Source organism: Mesitornis unicolor, unplaced genomic scaffold (genome assembly GCF_000695765.1).
Source record: "Mesitornis unicolor isolate BGI_N332 unplaced genomic scaffold, ASM69576v1 scaffold3469, whole genome shotgun sequence".
Lineage (NCBI taxonomy): Eukaryota > Metazoa > Chordata > Aves > Mesitornithiformes > Mesitornithidae > Mesitornis > Mesitornis unicolor.
The window spans coordinates 39,247-52,320 of NW_010206382.1; the positions used below are offsets into that span (position 1 = coordinate 39,247).

The following is a 13,074-nucleotide window of genomic DNA, read 5'->3' on the forward strand; positions in this document are numbered from 1 at the left end:
GCTCAGCAGGTCACTAGTCCCAGTAGGAGCCTCCTATCCCAAGTGATAATAATGAACTGGCTTTCTTCTAAGTGTTATTTACCCAAACAATACTGTGTTCCATTGTGCAGCATTGTTTTTATTAATTTTTTTCTCAGTTCAAATGAAATAAAAACATTGTCCACCCGAACACTGCAAAACAATATGAGTGCTTATCTCCAAGTGGGAAATAAAAAGCCAAGATTTTCAAATACCAGTGCTTCCTGCCCTCTTTAGTCAGTTTGAGGACTTGATTTTGATAATAAAATGCTTTAAATCCATGTCAAAGCTTGTCCAAGCTGGCATTCCTTGTCCAGATCTTAGCAACACAACAAAGCTCGCTTTGAAAGTCTTTTAGAGAGGCAACCCCCAGTTCATGTAGTTGATGCTTATGTCAAGAAGCCCAATTTATTTGTATAACAGCTGCTTTAATGCACATTTGCAGAATCTATCCCAGTATCTTTTAAAACATGTGATTTAATCTGGAGAAGTCTTTGGGAAGACTGCTAACCAATCTGTTCTTTTGAACTAAAAGATATGTTTTATTTAAGGAAAACAAACAAACACCAACCAGAAAACAACCCATAATCTCTTTACTAAATTCATTTTATTGGAAGCAAAGGGGTTTTTTTTTCCATGCACTTGTATGTGAAAGGTCGTATGTGAAAGGTCTGTATGTTTTCTTCTGTTGTGCTGAACAGCTTTATTAGAAGTTGATTGCCATGTAGCTATGTGAAAGATCTCTCTATCTTTATGGCGAGATGCTAGGAAAGTCATTTTGGGCCTTATCTGATTGCTTTGCAATGTGTACAGTTACTCTCAAACCAAACTACGAGATGAAAAGTGAATGCTTCTACTTTAAAAATGTAGATCAGCAATGATGTCTTCAGCATGAAACTGCCCGATGTAGCCAAGGCATAATTTTATCATCCCAGATGAAAGACAAATATGACCTCATTGTGTTTTGTATGAAAAACATTATTTTAAGTCTGTCTGGTTCCTGCAAGCTTGCTGAGCTGTGTTATTCAGTAAAATTTGGCATATGATAACTTTTTCTGAGGCTGGTGTGGAGAAAGAAAGAAAATAAGGCCAGGATGAGCTGCCATCTATTTCCGTGGTTTTATTCTTGCCCCTTGAGTTCTTTGTCAGACAGTTGCAGTCTGCTGCAGTACAACTCCGGTTGTTTTGTGTAAGCGCATCCCAGCTACGGTCTCGGTTCTCTTCCAGAGCGCTAAAAGACGTAGGTTGTGTTTAAAGGCTGGAAAGGTCTGGCCTTAGCTGCTGGGACAGTGGCGTTTCCTTCCTTGATCTATTATCAGAAGTTACATTCTCTAAATGAGCTATCTTAATGAGAGCAAACTTGCCAACACTGACAACAGAGCCTTTTCTTGGGCAGATCTGCACAGATGCGTGAGCAGCCCCACACGCACCCTTCTGCACGGGGGCTGCTTTGGCGTAAACCTCCCCAGCCAAGGAGCTTTGTCGCTGCCAGAGTCTGGTGCAGGTTTGTACGTCCTGCTACAAGTGTGCGTTAACTCCCGTCAGGGAGCTGCAGGGGAGGTGGCTGATGCCTCCCCAGCTTGGTGTACCCATGGGCCCTGCTACTCTCTGCAAGCCCAGCATGTGCCAGGCAGCTGTTCACTTCAACACATTCACTTCTCCACTGTTCTCTTTCCTTCTTTACTGTAAAAAAGAAGTGAAAAATATATTTCCCTACGCTTTCCTGAGCTTCAATGAAAAGGAGGGGTAAAGAAAGAAAAGCGAATGTACAAATGGTTTCCAAATATGGTGACATTAAATACAAATGCAAGGTCCATTTCTAATTCAGCAGTGCTTTGTTTTCCATAATACTTTTGGAAATACCCATATTTTTAAAAGCATCTGCTCTTTTGATTTACCTGCTGCTTCCAGTTGAATTTTTTTTTAAGTAGCTCTACTTAAGTCAGTTGAGTGAAGAGTCTCTAGAAGAAGAAGGGAAAAAAGTATATGCACTTAATGAGCAACAAAGTTAGTGATCTGTAGCAATTACCCAAGTGAGTAATTTTGTTTCATTAATGCACCCTAAAGCACCAAGCTGTTTTGTCAATGGGCACTGCAGGGCCATTGCAATGCTCAAAGAGACAGTTACGTTACCAACCGCAGCGTAAGGGATAGGTTTACCAACAAGGAGGGAGAGAGAAAGTAGCTCAGTGTAAGAAGAAAATTAAAGACCATCTATTATAGTCACAGAAGCCAATGGCAATACTTGCAAAGACTCTAGCAGAGCAGGGTCACACATCAGGTTTTTCTGGCTTTTCCAACTTCCAGTTTCTTGGTTACTGTGTTTTTTTAAGAGGGCATCTTGATGCGCATAGCATCTCGGTTTGAAAGGGGATGGAGGACATGTACCTGGTTTGCTTGAATCCTCCTCAGAGGAAAGCAGAAAAGCAGGTAGCAGAAATGAAGGCAAAGCTGTATCATAACTTGTAGCATCTCTGGATCACTCAATATGGAACACACAGAGCATATGATATATTAAGGTAAAGTATTGAATATCCATAAAGGAGTACTAGCAAATGGTGTCAATTTTCAAACACTTTGCTTTGTCAGCTTCACAAATTTAAAATCAATCATCAAAAAGTCTTGGTATAGATCAGCTGAAGAGACATAAAACGTTATGATTATCTCCCTGACAAAAAGGTTGACATTAAAGATGAGTCTATAAAGACCCAGATTGTCAGAATTCTGGAGTGCTAAAAACTGGGGTCATCCAACCTCTCAGATTAGAAATAAATGCTGAAGAAAAACAATGACACCCAGTGCACTGCTAATAAATACATCTTGGAGGACAGTTGAACACACAGGAAAATAGATTTCACAGAAAGGCTTATTTTCAGCATGAATGCCACTTTCTCACCGCATTATCGTAAACATGAGAGAAAAAACAGCTATAAATAAAAAATTCTTGGGCAGTCCCTGGAGACTTGTCAAAAATACGTCGTTTTTGTACACCGCGGTGTAAAAGTATTCATTAAAATTAATTTTTAAAATGCCCTGTCCAATATTAGTTGCCTGATGTCCTCTCTTTGAGCATAAATTATAAATGAACCAGCAAAAAAAATGCAGAAACCATGATTCCGTTAATAAATTATTGAAGCATGATTGTTAGTTTTCGCAATCATTGGGCTAATAAGCTGAGGCTTGTGACACTGAAGGGTTTCTCATTTGAGGGTGATGATGATGGTAATGTTGTTAATGCCTTTATCAGTGTGTCCCGTGAAGCATAAACCCGAGTGGCTCCTTTGGTGGCTGCTGGAGCTTTCGTTTGGCCTGTACTGCAGGGGAGGGAGTTGACACCGAGGAAAGTCGGGTTCACTGGGTTGTTCCCTGCAAGGCAACGCTTTACAAAAGACAAGCAGCACGCTGACACAAGATGATCTTCTCCCCGCAGCAGCCTGCCCGTGCCGGCAACACACGCAACCGGCTTGGCCCATTCCAGCGGCGGCTCCGGGAGCTCCAGCGAGTCCGAGAGCAGCTCTGAGTCCGACTCTGACAGTGAGAGCAGCTCCAGTGACAGCGAGTGCAACGAGGAGTCGCGCAGTGCCACGCCAGAGGTAAAGCCGCGCTCTCAGCTCCTCCCCAGTGGGAGCTCAGAGGAGGAAATGTGGAAGGAAGTGAAGTTGTGCTCCGTGTGAGGAAAATGTTAGAGTTCTGTGCCGCTTGATGCTGTCAACTTTTTTCTTCCTTTACAGTTTTACATGTATGACCCACATACTCATTCCAGCTTTTGGAAGAATCCTTCTGGCCTACATTTGAATTGCTTTAAAGAAATATTTAGATTTTTGCCAGTAGCTAGAGAAGATTCTATTGACACAGTATTCAGCTGGGACTAAGGAAAGGCAACATGACAAAACTATGTCTTCAGGGACCAGCTAAACTTTTTAGTTGTATTAAATTTCTCCAGGGCCTCATTGTAAACCAGATAAGGAAGCCTAATTAACCATAAATACTCCATAAATACTCCCATAAAACTCGTAGTCACCACGAGTTGACTGAAATAAAAGGGTACGTTAAAAACGTTCTCGTTTAAAGGGAAAAGCCTTGCTTCTGTCTGAGATTTGTTCTTTGTCGTTCTTCAAACTGCAGCCTGAACCACCCTCAACAAACAAATGGCAGCTGGATAAATGGCTAAATAAAGTGAACCCCCACAACAAGACCATCATCAACAGTCAAAATGAGCCTCACAGCGAGACCAGCTCCCAGGCCCAGAGCAACCAGCAGGCCGAAGGGCAAAACAAAGGGAAGCTCAACAGCAGCCTGCCCCCGACCGATTCCAAAGACCGGGCGATCCTTAGTCCCATCCGAGAGAAAGCCAAACCGCGGGTTGCCCAGAAAACCCCAGAGGCAAAAAGCTCCAAGCAGAAGTCACCAGCTCATAATGAGCCAACTTCACAAAGGACTACTTGGAAAAAGCAACCCAAAAAGGTAGAAAGGACTTCCAGTGTAGAAGAGTATAACTGGCCCAAACCAAATAATACCAGCAACACTCCCAAAGAGAAAGACACACAGGAACCCCCCGAGCAGCCAAAGGTTCGAACTAAAGCAGCAGTTGGGAAGACCGCTCCAAGGAAAGAGCCACGAACTAGCACAGGTCTCACTTCAGAGAAGAAAAAGTACAGAGGCCCCAGCAAAATTGTCCCTAAGTCCCGGGAATTCATTGAAACAGATTCATCTACTTCTGACTCCAATACAGACCAGGAGGAGAGCTTGCAGGCTAAGGTATTGCCAGCTTGCAGTGGGCCTGCCAATGGCATCAAAGTGAAGGACTCAGGCAGTAACATCCTCAGCGTAAGTAGTTTAACTAGCAATGGCAGCAACACATCCAGCGACCAGACCAGCAATGACTTGGAGGAGCAGCTCTTTTCTCCTATCCCGATCGTACAAAATGAACTTCTGTCCCCACTGAGAGAATATGAAGAACTCAAATCTCTTTGGGTGAAAATAGACCTTAGTTTACTCTCTAGGATACCTGGACAAGAGCCTTTTGAGACCGCATCTGTGAAAAGTGAACCAAGAGAGGCAAATGTGAAACACAGGCGACCATCTCGAGAGTCCCCTTCCCCAGCAGTTGAGAAACCACCCACAAAATCCAAAAGGAAACACAAGGTAAGTAGTTTTCACCTTTCAGAGAAAAACGCTGCATTTCTGTGCATCCTCGAGGTCTGTCGGTGATTCCTCACTGCACCTGCAGCAGGGCTGTAAGGAGGCATCATAACTTTATTGTTTTTACAAAGAAGTGCATTACAAATTAACATCAGCGACTGGTGCAAAACAAACTCCAGCTGACAGAGTCAATGAACAATGTGGTTTTTTGAGATTTATCTTACAAGCTTTTCCACTGTATTTGTTCACTTACCCATTAATTTCCGGTGTTCTGTAATCTGCAGAAGGATTCCCAATGATGAGTTTGTATTACTATGGGTTCAGCCGTACTCAGAAAATAACGGCTGCTGTTTGGAAGGCAGGGTTTTATTGTCTGCAGAATTAAGGCATTTTCACCACTGGTGTAAACAGGCATAGCTTCATTCAAGTCAGTGGAATGGTGCTTGGTTGTGATTCTGGTGAATTTAGTCTTTATATTGTTTAGTTGTATAAACAAATGTGTTTCATAGAAATATCATTTGTTTAACTAGCTGCTTTCTCTACACAGCTACCTGAAAAAGCAAATGTTTTGACTTGAGGCATTATGTTTTATCATGTGTTTTATGTTATTCATGCCCAAGGGTATCCTATCTTGTGGGATGTGACAGCGCACCTCAAACCAAATGTGTTTTCAGAAAAGAAACTGAAGTTTTATATCACGAATGAATTTTTGTAGTCATTTTTTTTTCAGCTGAGATGGTTGTACTGAGAATGGTCTGTGAGAAGTCATCATAGCATATTTTTGATATCCCCCCAAATTCTATAAATCGTCGTGAATGTGACTTCTGCTGTCTGTTCTAGTGGACTTCTTGAAATCCTGAGTGGTTTGGTACGAGATCCAGCAGAGTGGTATGAGAGAGTTAATACAAGACAAAGACAGACAGTGCCAGGCAGACACAGGGTCTGTACCCCTGCCTATGTGAGTCACTGCACTGGCTCCTTCCCTGTTGAATTAAGTGGAAATAATCACATGAGTAAACTCAGCAGGTTTTTATGCGATTTATATTCTAGCTGTACACAGGAGGCAGAGATGTAAGAAGGAAGGAGAAAAAAAGAAAGAGGAAAGGGATGTATAAACATCCATGCTTATGTGTATGTGTAAGTACACCAGGGTGTATATTAATTTTACAAAAAGCCTTCTCGCTAGGTGACTTAGTGAAGTGTCAATATGATGGAAAAGTAATCTTGGCTAAAACAAGAGTATGGTATTGGCAAATAAACTAAGGGCTCTCGGGTATAAGAAAAAGAAAAAAGAGGGAAGGTTATATGAAATTTGGAACCACATAATTTCATTAACTGGGACTTTGAATCGGGAAGTAGCAAAATGAGGAATCTCACTCTGGGATTGTACAAACATAAGCTACGCTCTGAAACAGCTCGTTCAGTTGCTGTGTGATTGTTCACTGCTACCCAAGGGGAAACAAACCAATTAGGATGACTTGAGCGTGTATCAACAGTTAAAACAGGGGAGGGAGGGCCTGATTTTGGTTTCTAAACCATGCTATTAAAAGATTTACTTTAGCCATCTACTAGTGGGCTTGAAGGCTGATACAAAGGTTCCAGTGACAGAGCAGTAATCAGCTTTGCTTGTATCATCCTGGTTCAGGCACAAAAGTCATGCATCAGGGAATCTTTCAAAGCAAATTCTGAAACAGTTATCGCTGTTAATGACAGCCTCAGCTCAGTCCTGCAGTCTCTCAATCCTGTGAGGAATACTTACTCAGGGAAGTTGTCCCATCGACTTCCATTAAGTCAATGAGTAAAAGCTATTTACACGAGTAAGATTTGGTGCTATCAAGTCATTCCATCTGAATTATTAATTAAATTCCAGAACTACAGAAGATAACTATAGCACATGAGGCGTTTTGCTTCCTAATTATCTGGCTGTGTCACTTGTTGTATAACTCCGTGTCATGTATTTGGAGCACAGTTAGCCCTGATTTCAGGTGACTTTCGCTGCTCTTAGACCAGTATTTTAACTGCTGCTGCTGTAAAGGAAGTACACTGAGATTCCTGAGCTCCTTTTAGCGGCAAGTGAAATTGTCCATAAATGCCGCATCTTTCAAGCTCTACTTTTTTTTTGTTAAAGCAGCCGGAAAGCCTGGATACCTTTGTTGAAAGCAAGAAGCAGCGCCTGGAGGACCCTTCAGCTTCATGCCTGCTCCCACCTTGTATCTCTCCGATACCAAATCACAGATTAACCAGCACTAAAGAGTAAGTTCTTTTTTTTTACCCCACGTAACATTCACGAGGGATTTTACAGTACTGTTCTACAAATGTCCTTGCCGTAGAGCCAGGTGGATTTTACAGCCTATAAGTGTAAGTGACCCGGCGTTGCTATTCCCATCCGTCAGGAAGAGGATCCATACGTTTTTGGATGAGATTCGTTCATACTTCTGATGGGCTTCAGGAATTCAGAGCACCACCACAATCCTGGTGTACTCTTCTACCCCCACACTGCATCCTGTCAATGTTCTTTCTTGCCCCCATCATCCTTAACCTCTATGGCCAGAGAATCCTACTAAAAGTGGGCTTTATTTGACTGCCTGGAATCTATTTTTTAAAATCATTTTTGCAAGAGACAGTTCTATTAAATGGAATAGTGACTTTGCTATTCACTTCAGCAGCCCTTATTCTTTAACTGTGTATACAGCAATGCCAAGGGTGAGCATCCTAAATGTTTCAGACATACGTGCTTTGTATTTCAGCGGATATATAATCAAATAGTTTGTGCCTTTCAGAGTGTCTTTGAGAGATGGCTATAATGCTTGAGCAGACAGGTGCTACATAAACAATGATTCTGATTAGTACAATCACAAGATTAACATTCTATAAATAACCAGTGTCCAATTCCCTTCGGTCATCAGTTCTGTTCTTTTACAGTTTTGAGATGAGGCACTTATTTCTACTTCGCCCTAGGAAAAGCAAAGAATCAAACCCACAATGTGCCTCTGAAAACAGTTTGATCGTAGTAGTGTTTACATTTAAATAATGTTCAAAAGTGATTTCTGAAATAGCACACAAATTTAAAAATCCGTAAGGAAGGTTGTGCATAATTTCATTTATACTGATGTAATTACAGAGTAACTTCAGTCCTTGCACTAACATTCTACCGCTGAGAATATCAGGGTTGGAGTCTGGAAGAGGCAGATGAGTTGAAAGTTACAATGGGATCTGTAACACGTTGCACTTTTAATAAACATCATGATGGGTGTTGCCTGGTTGTCTTTGCTAGAAATACAATGAGCAGAGATATATTGCAGAGGGAATCAAAGATTATCCATTCCCAACACCTTCACAATCCATTAAAAAAAGTCTTTCTATTCTTGTCGCCAGCAGGCCCTAAGGATCCACTCCCAACCTGATGTTTCTTAATTTGGGCTTGTTTTCCAGGTCATTAATTTGATTCCTCGGAGCTTTCAAGCCTTTGGTATTCTCTGTTAACATATAATTGTGTCCATCAGTAGTTATTTTCATATGCCAGATCTTTCTTTCATCTGCCTCAAGTTTTGAAGCTACAATATAATTGTGTCCATCAGTAGTTATTTTCGTATGCCAGATTTTTCTTTCATCTGCCTCAAGTTTTGAAGCTACATTTTCTGACTACTTTTCCATTGCAGTGATCGAAACTTGGATCCCGTTGCATTTGTTATTAGTGTCTTCTGAGTTCACTTGAAATAAATGCAATATTGTTTGATAATTCAGGCCTTCAACTCCCAGAGATGTGCAACTAAATGTAGATCAATGTATTTCCCAAAAGATTAGGGAGCTGGCTGAACTGTGAGATGACAAATTGCTGGAGAGCCCCAGATTGTTTTTAAGCAGTTAGGAGTGGTTCTGTTCTCTGGAGGGTTATGTAGAATTTTAAGGGGAGGCAGAAGAAAGGGGAAGTTGAAAGTACACTATTCAAGGCCGTGGGGTAAAAGAACACTTCAGTGGTAAAAGGTTGAAAGACAGACTTTGTCATTTGCTCCTTTATTCCCAGAGGTCCTACATTTTCTTTCAGAACTCCTAAGTCCCTACGTAAGGACTTTGAGAAATGAAGGTTATTCACCAACAGGTGTGATGATGATGTTCATCCATTTAGAAGGTGTTATGTCCCATGGTGGATGTTCTCACTCAGTTAGGAACCTTAGGTCTCTCCCATTAGAAGTTGATCCCGGTGCCAACACGGAAAGTTTTCCAAGGCAGACTTCAGAGAAGTTCATTGGGCTTTTTTGTAGATACAAGAGTGTTTTGACAGAAAGATCATGATCTCTGTGAATCAGTGAAAGATAGGCCACACCTGTGTTTTGCAGGTCCCACTGGCTGCCTATGGATGGTTTAGGTCTTTGAATACATTTCTTTCGTAATCTCTCTCTAAATATATGGCTCAATAAAGCAAGCAAAGATGCACAATTAATTTTTAAAGGGTTACATGTCTAATGTGGGCAATTATATGCCTGATTTCCACAAGTTTCTATGGCTATATGTACAATTTGAGTGTAGAAATTTCAAAGGGTCAGTTGTGAACTTAAAAGCCGTTTGCACAACCAAAAAGCCACATTGTATTATGTAGTCATTGCACAGGCAACTGGTTATCTCCCTGTTCCTTCCCTCATACACTCGGGCTGATGCCTCTGACATGACACTTAAAATATAATTATTCAAACTGTATTATATCTGATATTTCATAGCAAATGAAGGAATAGTTGATCCTGTGTTTTGTCCAAGTAATTCATAGTTATAACACTGCTGTAAGGCTGGATTTTTGTCAGATCAGCTCCCAGCTTTGCAGCAGAGGATTATATGTATTTACTTGCTTGCCAGAGCAATTTTTGTTCAAGCATTAATTGTACATATGTGCTGCTGAATACCTGATTGGTAGACCCAGTGCAGACAGAGCACTACTTGGCAACGTTTGGCAGTCTGAATTTCAAACCAGACTCATAGCAGTGAAACACGCCTGCCATCTAATAGGCACACTTAGAAGTCTGTGTGAGGCAAGCATTTCAGCCCGTTTTTCAAGATTTCCACTTCGTCAGGGTTCTCCGCGGAGGCAGCCTCCTACATCTACGACGACCTCGGCTTCATTCAGTTGCTGCCATATGGTCCACGCTAATGCGAGAGTGACCTTTCCCTGCTAGCCCCCTGCAGAAAATCAGATACATCGTCAATGTGCGGCATTTCCTTGTGGACAGGGAGAGCAGAGGCACGGGAAAACCAAGTGACTGGTATAGACAATGGCTTTGTCTCACTAATAGGCCAGAGATACCACTGCATGCCACAAGGAGTGGATAAAGAAAGGCAGCTCGAAATGTGAGAGTAGATGGAAATTCACTCTCCTTCACACCGTGACCTCTTGTTGCCTGCTTGCTTGCTTTCTGCCCTGAAAGAAATCAGGCTGGGAAAAAAAAGAAGCAGATGGGGAGCCTTCTTCCTTGATAATTGGTCTTTTAAGACACAAAGATTAAACCCTGCAGCCACAAGACTATCAGTTCTGCTTGTATTTTTCCCTTGCACTTTTATTGTGTTTCTCCCTAGATTTTAAATATAGTTTAACTAACAGTCATGTCAGCAAATTAAACCGTTGAGTCTTGGTAATTATTGCAATAAATTCATTCAAAATTAGCGATTCCTGCAATCAAGGACCAGTTTCTTAGCCCATTAACAGCCCAAAGCAAAGTGACAATCTGGTTAACTGCTGGTAACAATCCTTGCACTTTTATTGTGTTTCTCCGTAGATTTTAAATATAGTTTAACTAACAGTCATGTCAGCAAATTAAACCGTTGAGTCTTGGTAATTATTGCAATAAATTCATTCAAAATTAGCGATTCCTGCAATCAAGGACCAGTTTCTTAGCCCATTAACAGCCCAAAGCAAAGTGACAATCTGGTTAACTGCTGGTAACAACCTATTCCATGGAGGTTATTGTTAACATAAATGCTTTGGCGTAAATCTGAGGGAGGTAACATTGCTAAAGAAATTATCAGCTTAATTCCTGCAAAAATTCATAGGGTTAAGTTGGAAATACGGGGGAAAAGAAAAGAAAGCAACAGACAGCATTATAGCTACAAAGGATTGTTAGTGTTTTGGTTTGCTTCTTTTTCTTTGAGTTATGTAGTAAAAAATATCCTCAAGTGTAATTTCCTTTATGGTTAAGTCTTCCCGCTCACAGGATGACCTGTGTGTCAAAGCTGAGGAGCTGCACCTGTGTCTTTGTTTGCCCCATCTTCTATTTGAATCCAAAGATGACGTGAACTGGTGAAGTTTTAACCATGGTACCCGCAGCTGCCATAATTTTTTTCTTGTACTCTTAATCCAGCCACATCCCTGCAGCAGCTGAGGAATGTTGTTTCAATTACTTTATATGTGCCTTAAATTTCCCTATGCAGTGGTTGACTGTGTGCAAGTGACAGAGTCCTGGACTAGCCCTGGAAGCAGCCACGGATGCGGTGAGGAACCTCACTGGTGCTGCAGGGTCAGATTCTAAAGGGGACTTGGCCATGGGCTCACACTGAGGTTTCTTCAGGTGTTCAGAGTATTATTATGCTATAACTATCTTAACTTGTCTGCATTCCCAAATGCCCTTTGGGGGAAAGAAAGCTAACAGGTGAGGTTTTGAGTGAGAACTTTTTGGAGGACGTGTTGCAGGACCACGTGTGCATAAAGCCAGCCTCCTTGAAGAACTCCCAGTCTCTTCCAACCTGATCTTCTTCAGGCCCGTGTGTTTTCTGAGCAGGACAGCATCCATACCAGTCCTACTTATGAATTCTGTGCTCATTTGATTTCTTCAGTGTGAAGATCTTTAATATCAGAGAGTTCCAAAGATGTTTTTAACTCTGCTTCAGTCAAATTAAAATAGTTTTGAGTACAAAAGCTATAAAAGCTATAAAAACTGAAACATAAGGAGTTTGCTTGATTTTAGTCTGTGGTTTCACAAATAGTTTTGTATCACCAAAGGTCCAAAGCAGGGGAGTGACCAAAGCAGGAGTAGGTATTGGTGAAACTGCTAAAGAGGCCAGACTGGAATGAGAGCGAGCTCCAACATGAGCAGTAAGGAAACTTGTGTTGCCTTCTCTGCTTTCCCTGGTTACTTTAAGGAAAAGTAGATCTGTAATTCCTGACACTGACTGAAAGTGACTGGAAACAAAACATTAAATTCTTGTTGACATAATTTGTTATTGAAATTTTGGTCAACAATAATGAAAAGTAAATGATCATGCAGTGCAATATTAGATTTCTAACAAAAGATTAAAATTCAGGTTATCTTCATTGACTGAGCTAGGGCAGTACCCAAAATAAAAATCTGTGAGTAGATTAACATCTTAAATTGTTAGTGGGCTGTTGGGTTCTGGTTTTTTCTTTTTTGATGGATTTGAGAAGAGAAAGGCCTAGCAGGTTTTTTTTTTGTTTTTACTGTGTATCACAGCTACCATTTCTTGCCAGCTAACAATTTCTGTACATAAAACAGACAATAGATTATCATATTACTTGAGCTTTCAGGTCAAAACCACATTCATTTTCTGAATCACGTTCAATTCATCAACCAATATTTGCTCAAGGGCTTTTGCCAGCTACAGTGTATCATTTTAATATAGTGTTGATCAGTGGTTTTATTCTAGAGGTCAAATAATTATTACCTTGTTATTGTTATGGTTATCATTTTGTAGTTGTTATAAATTATTTTTTCGGTTCACGTGCCATGTGCTATTAAGGTTTTTTTTGCCAAGATTGCTTATTTTAGGCCCTAATCCTCCTCTTAAAAAGATGCTTAATGTTAAACACATAAATAGTTATGCTTGATGTCAAAGGAACTAACCCCGTGCATAAAACTTTCCAGCACTCTGCTGAGTCAAAACCTCTATGACCTCTCAAATGAAGACTGACTGAAA

At 40.9% G+C, this 13,074-nt stretch overlaps 1 protein-coding gene across 1 annotated transcript in view; it reads left to right on the forward strand.

The window, feature by feature from the left end:
- Positions 1-3,448: 3,448 nt before the first annotated feature.
- AFF2 (AF4/FMR2 family, member 2) overlaps positions 3,449-13,074 on the forward strand; it is a gene marked incomplete at its 5' end in the record, with an annotated part of 31,911 nt that continues 22,285 nt past the window's right edge. The window contains 3 exons of the mRNA XM_010191716.1: positions 3,449-3,611; positions 4,144-5,163; positions 7,289-7,413. Of these exons, the coding sequence (XP_010190018.1) occupies positions 3,449-3,611; positions 4,144-5,163; positions 7,289-7,413 (1,308 nt within the window). The remainder of the gene's footprint in view (positions 3,612-4,143; positions 5,164-7,288; positions 7,414-13,074) is intronic.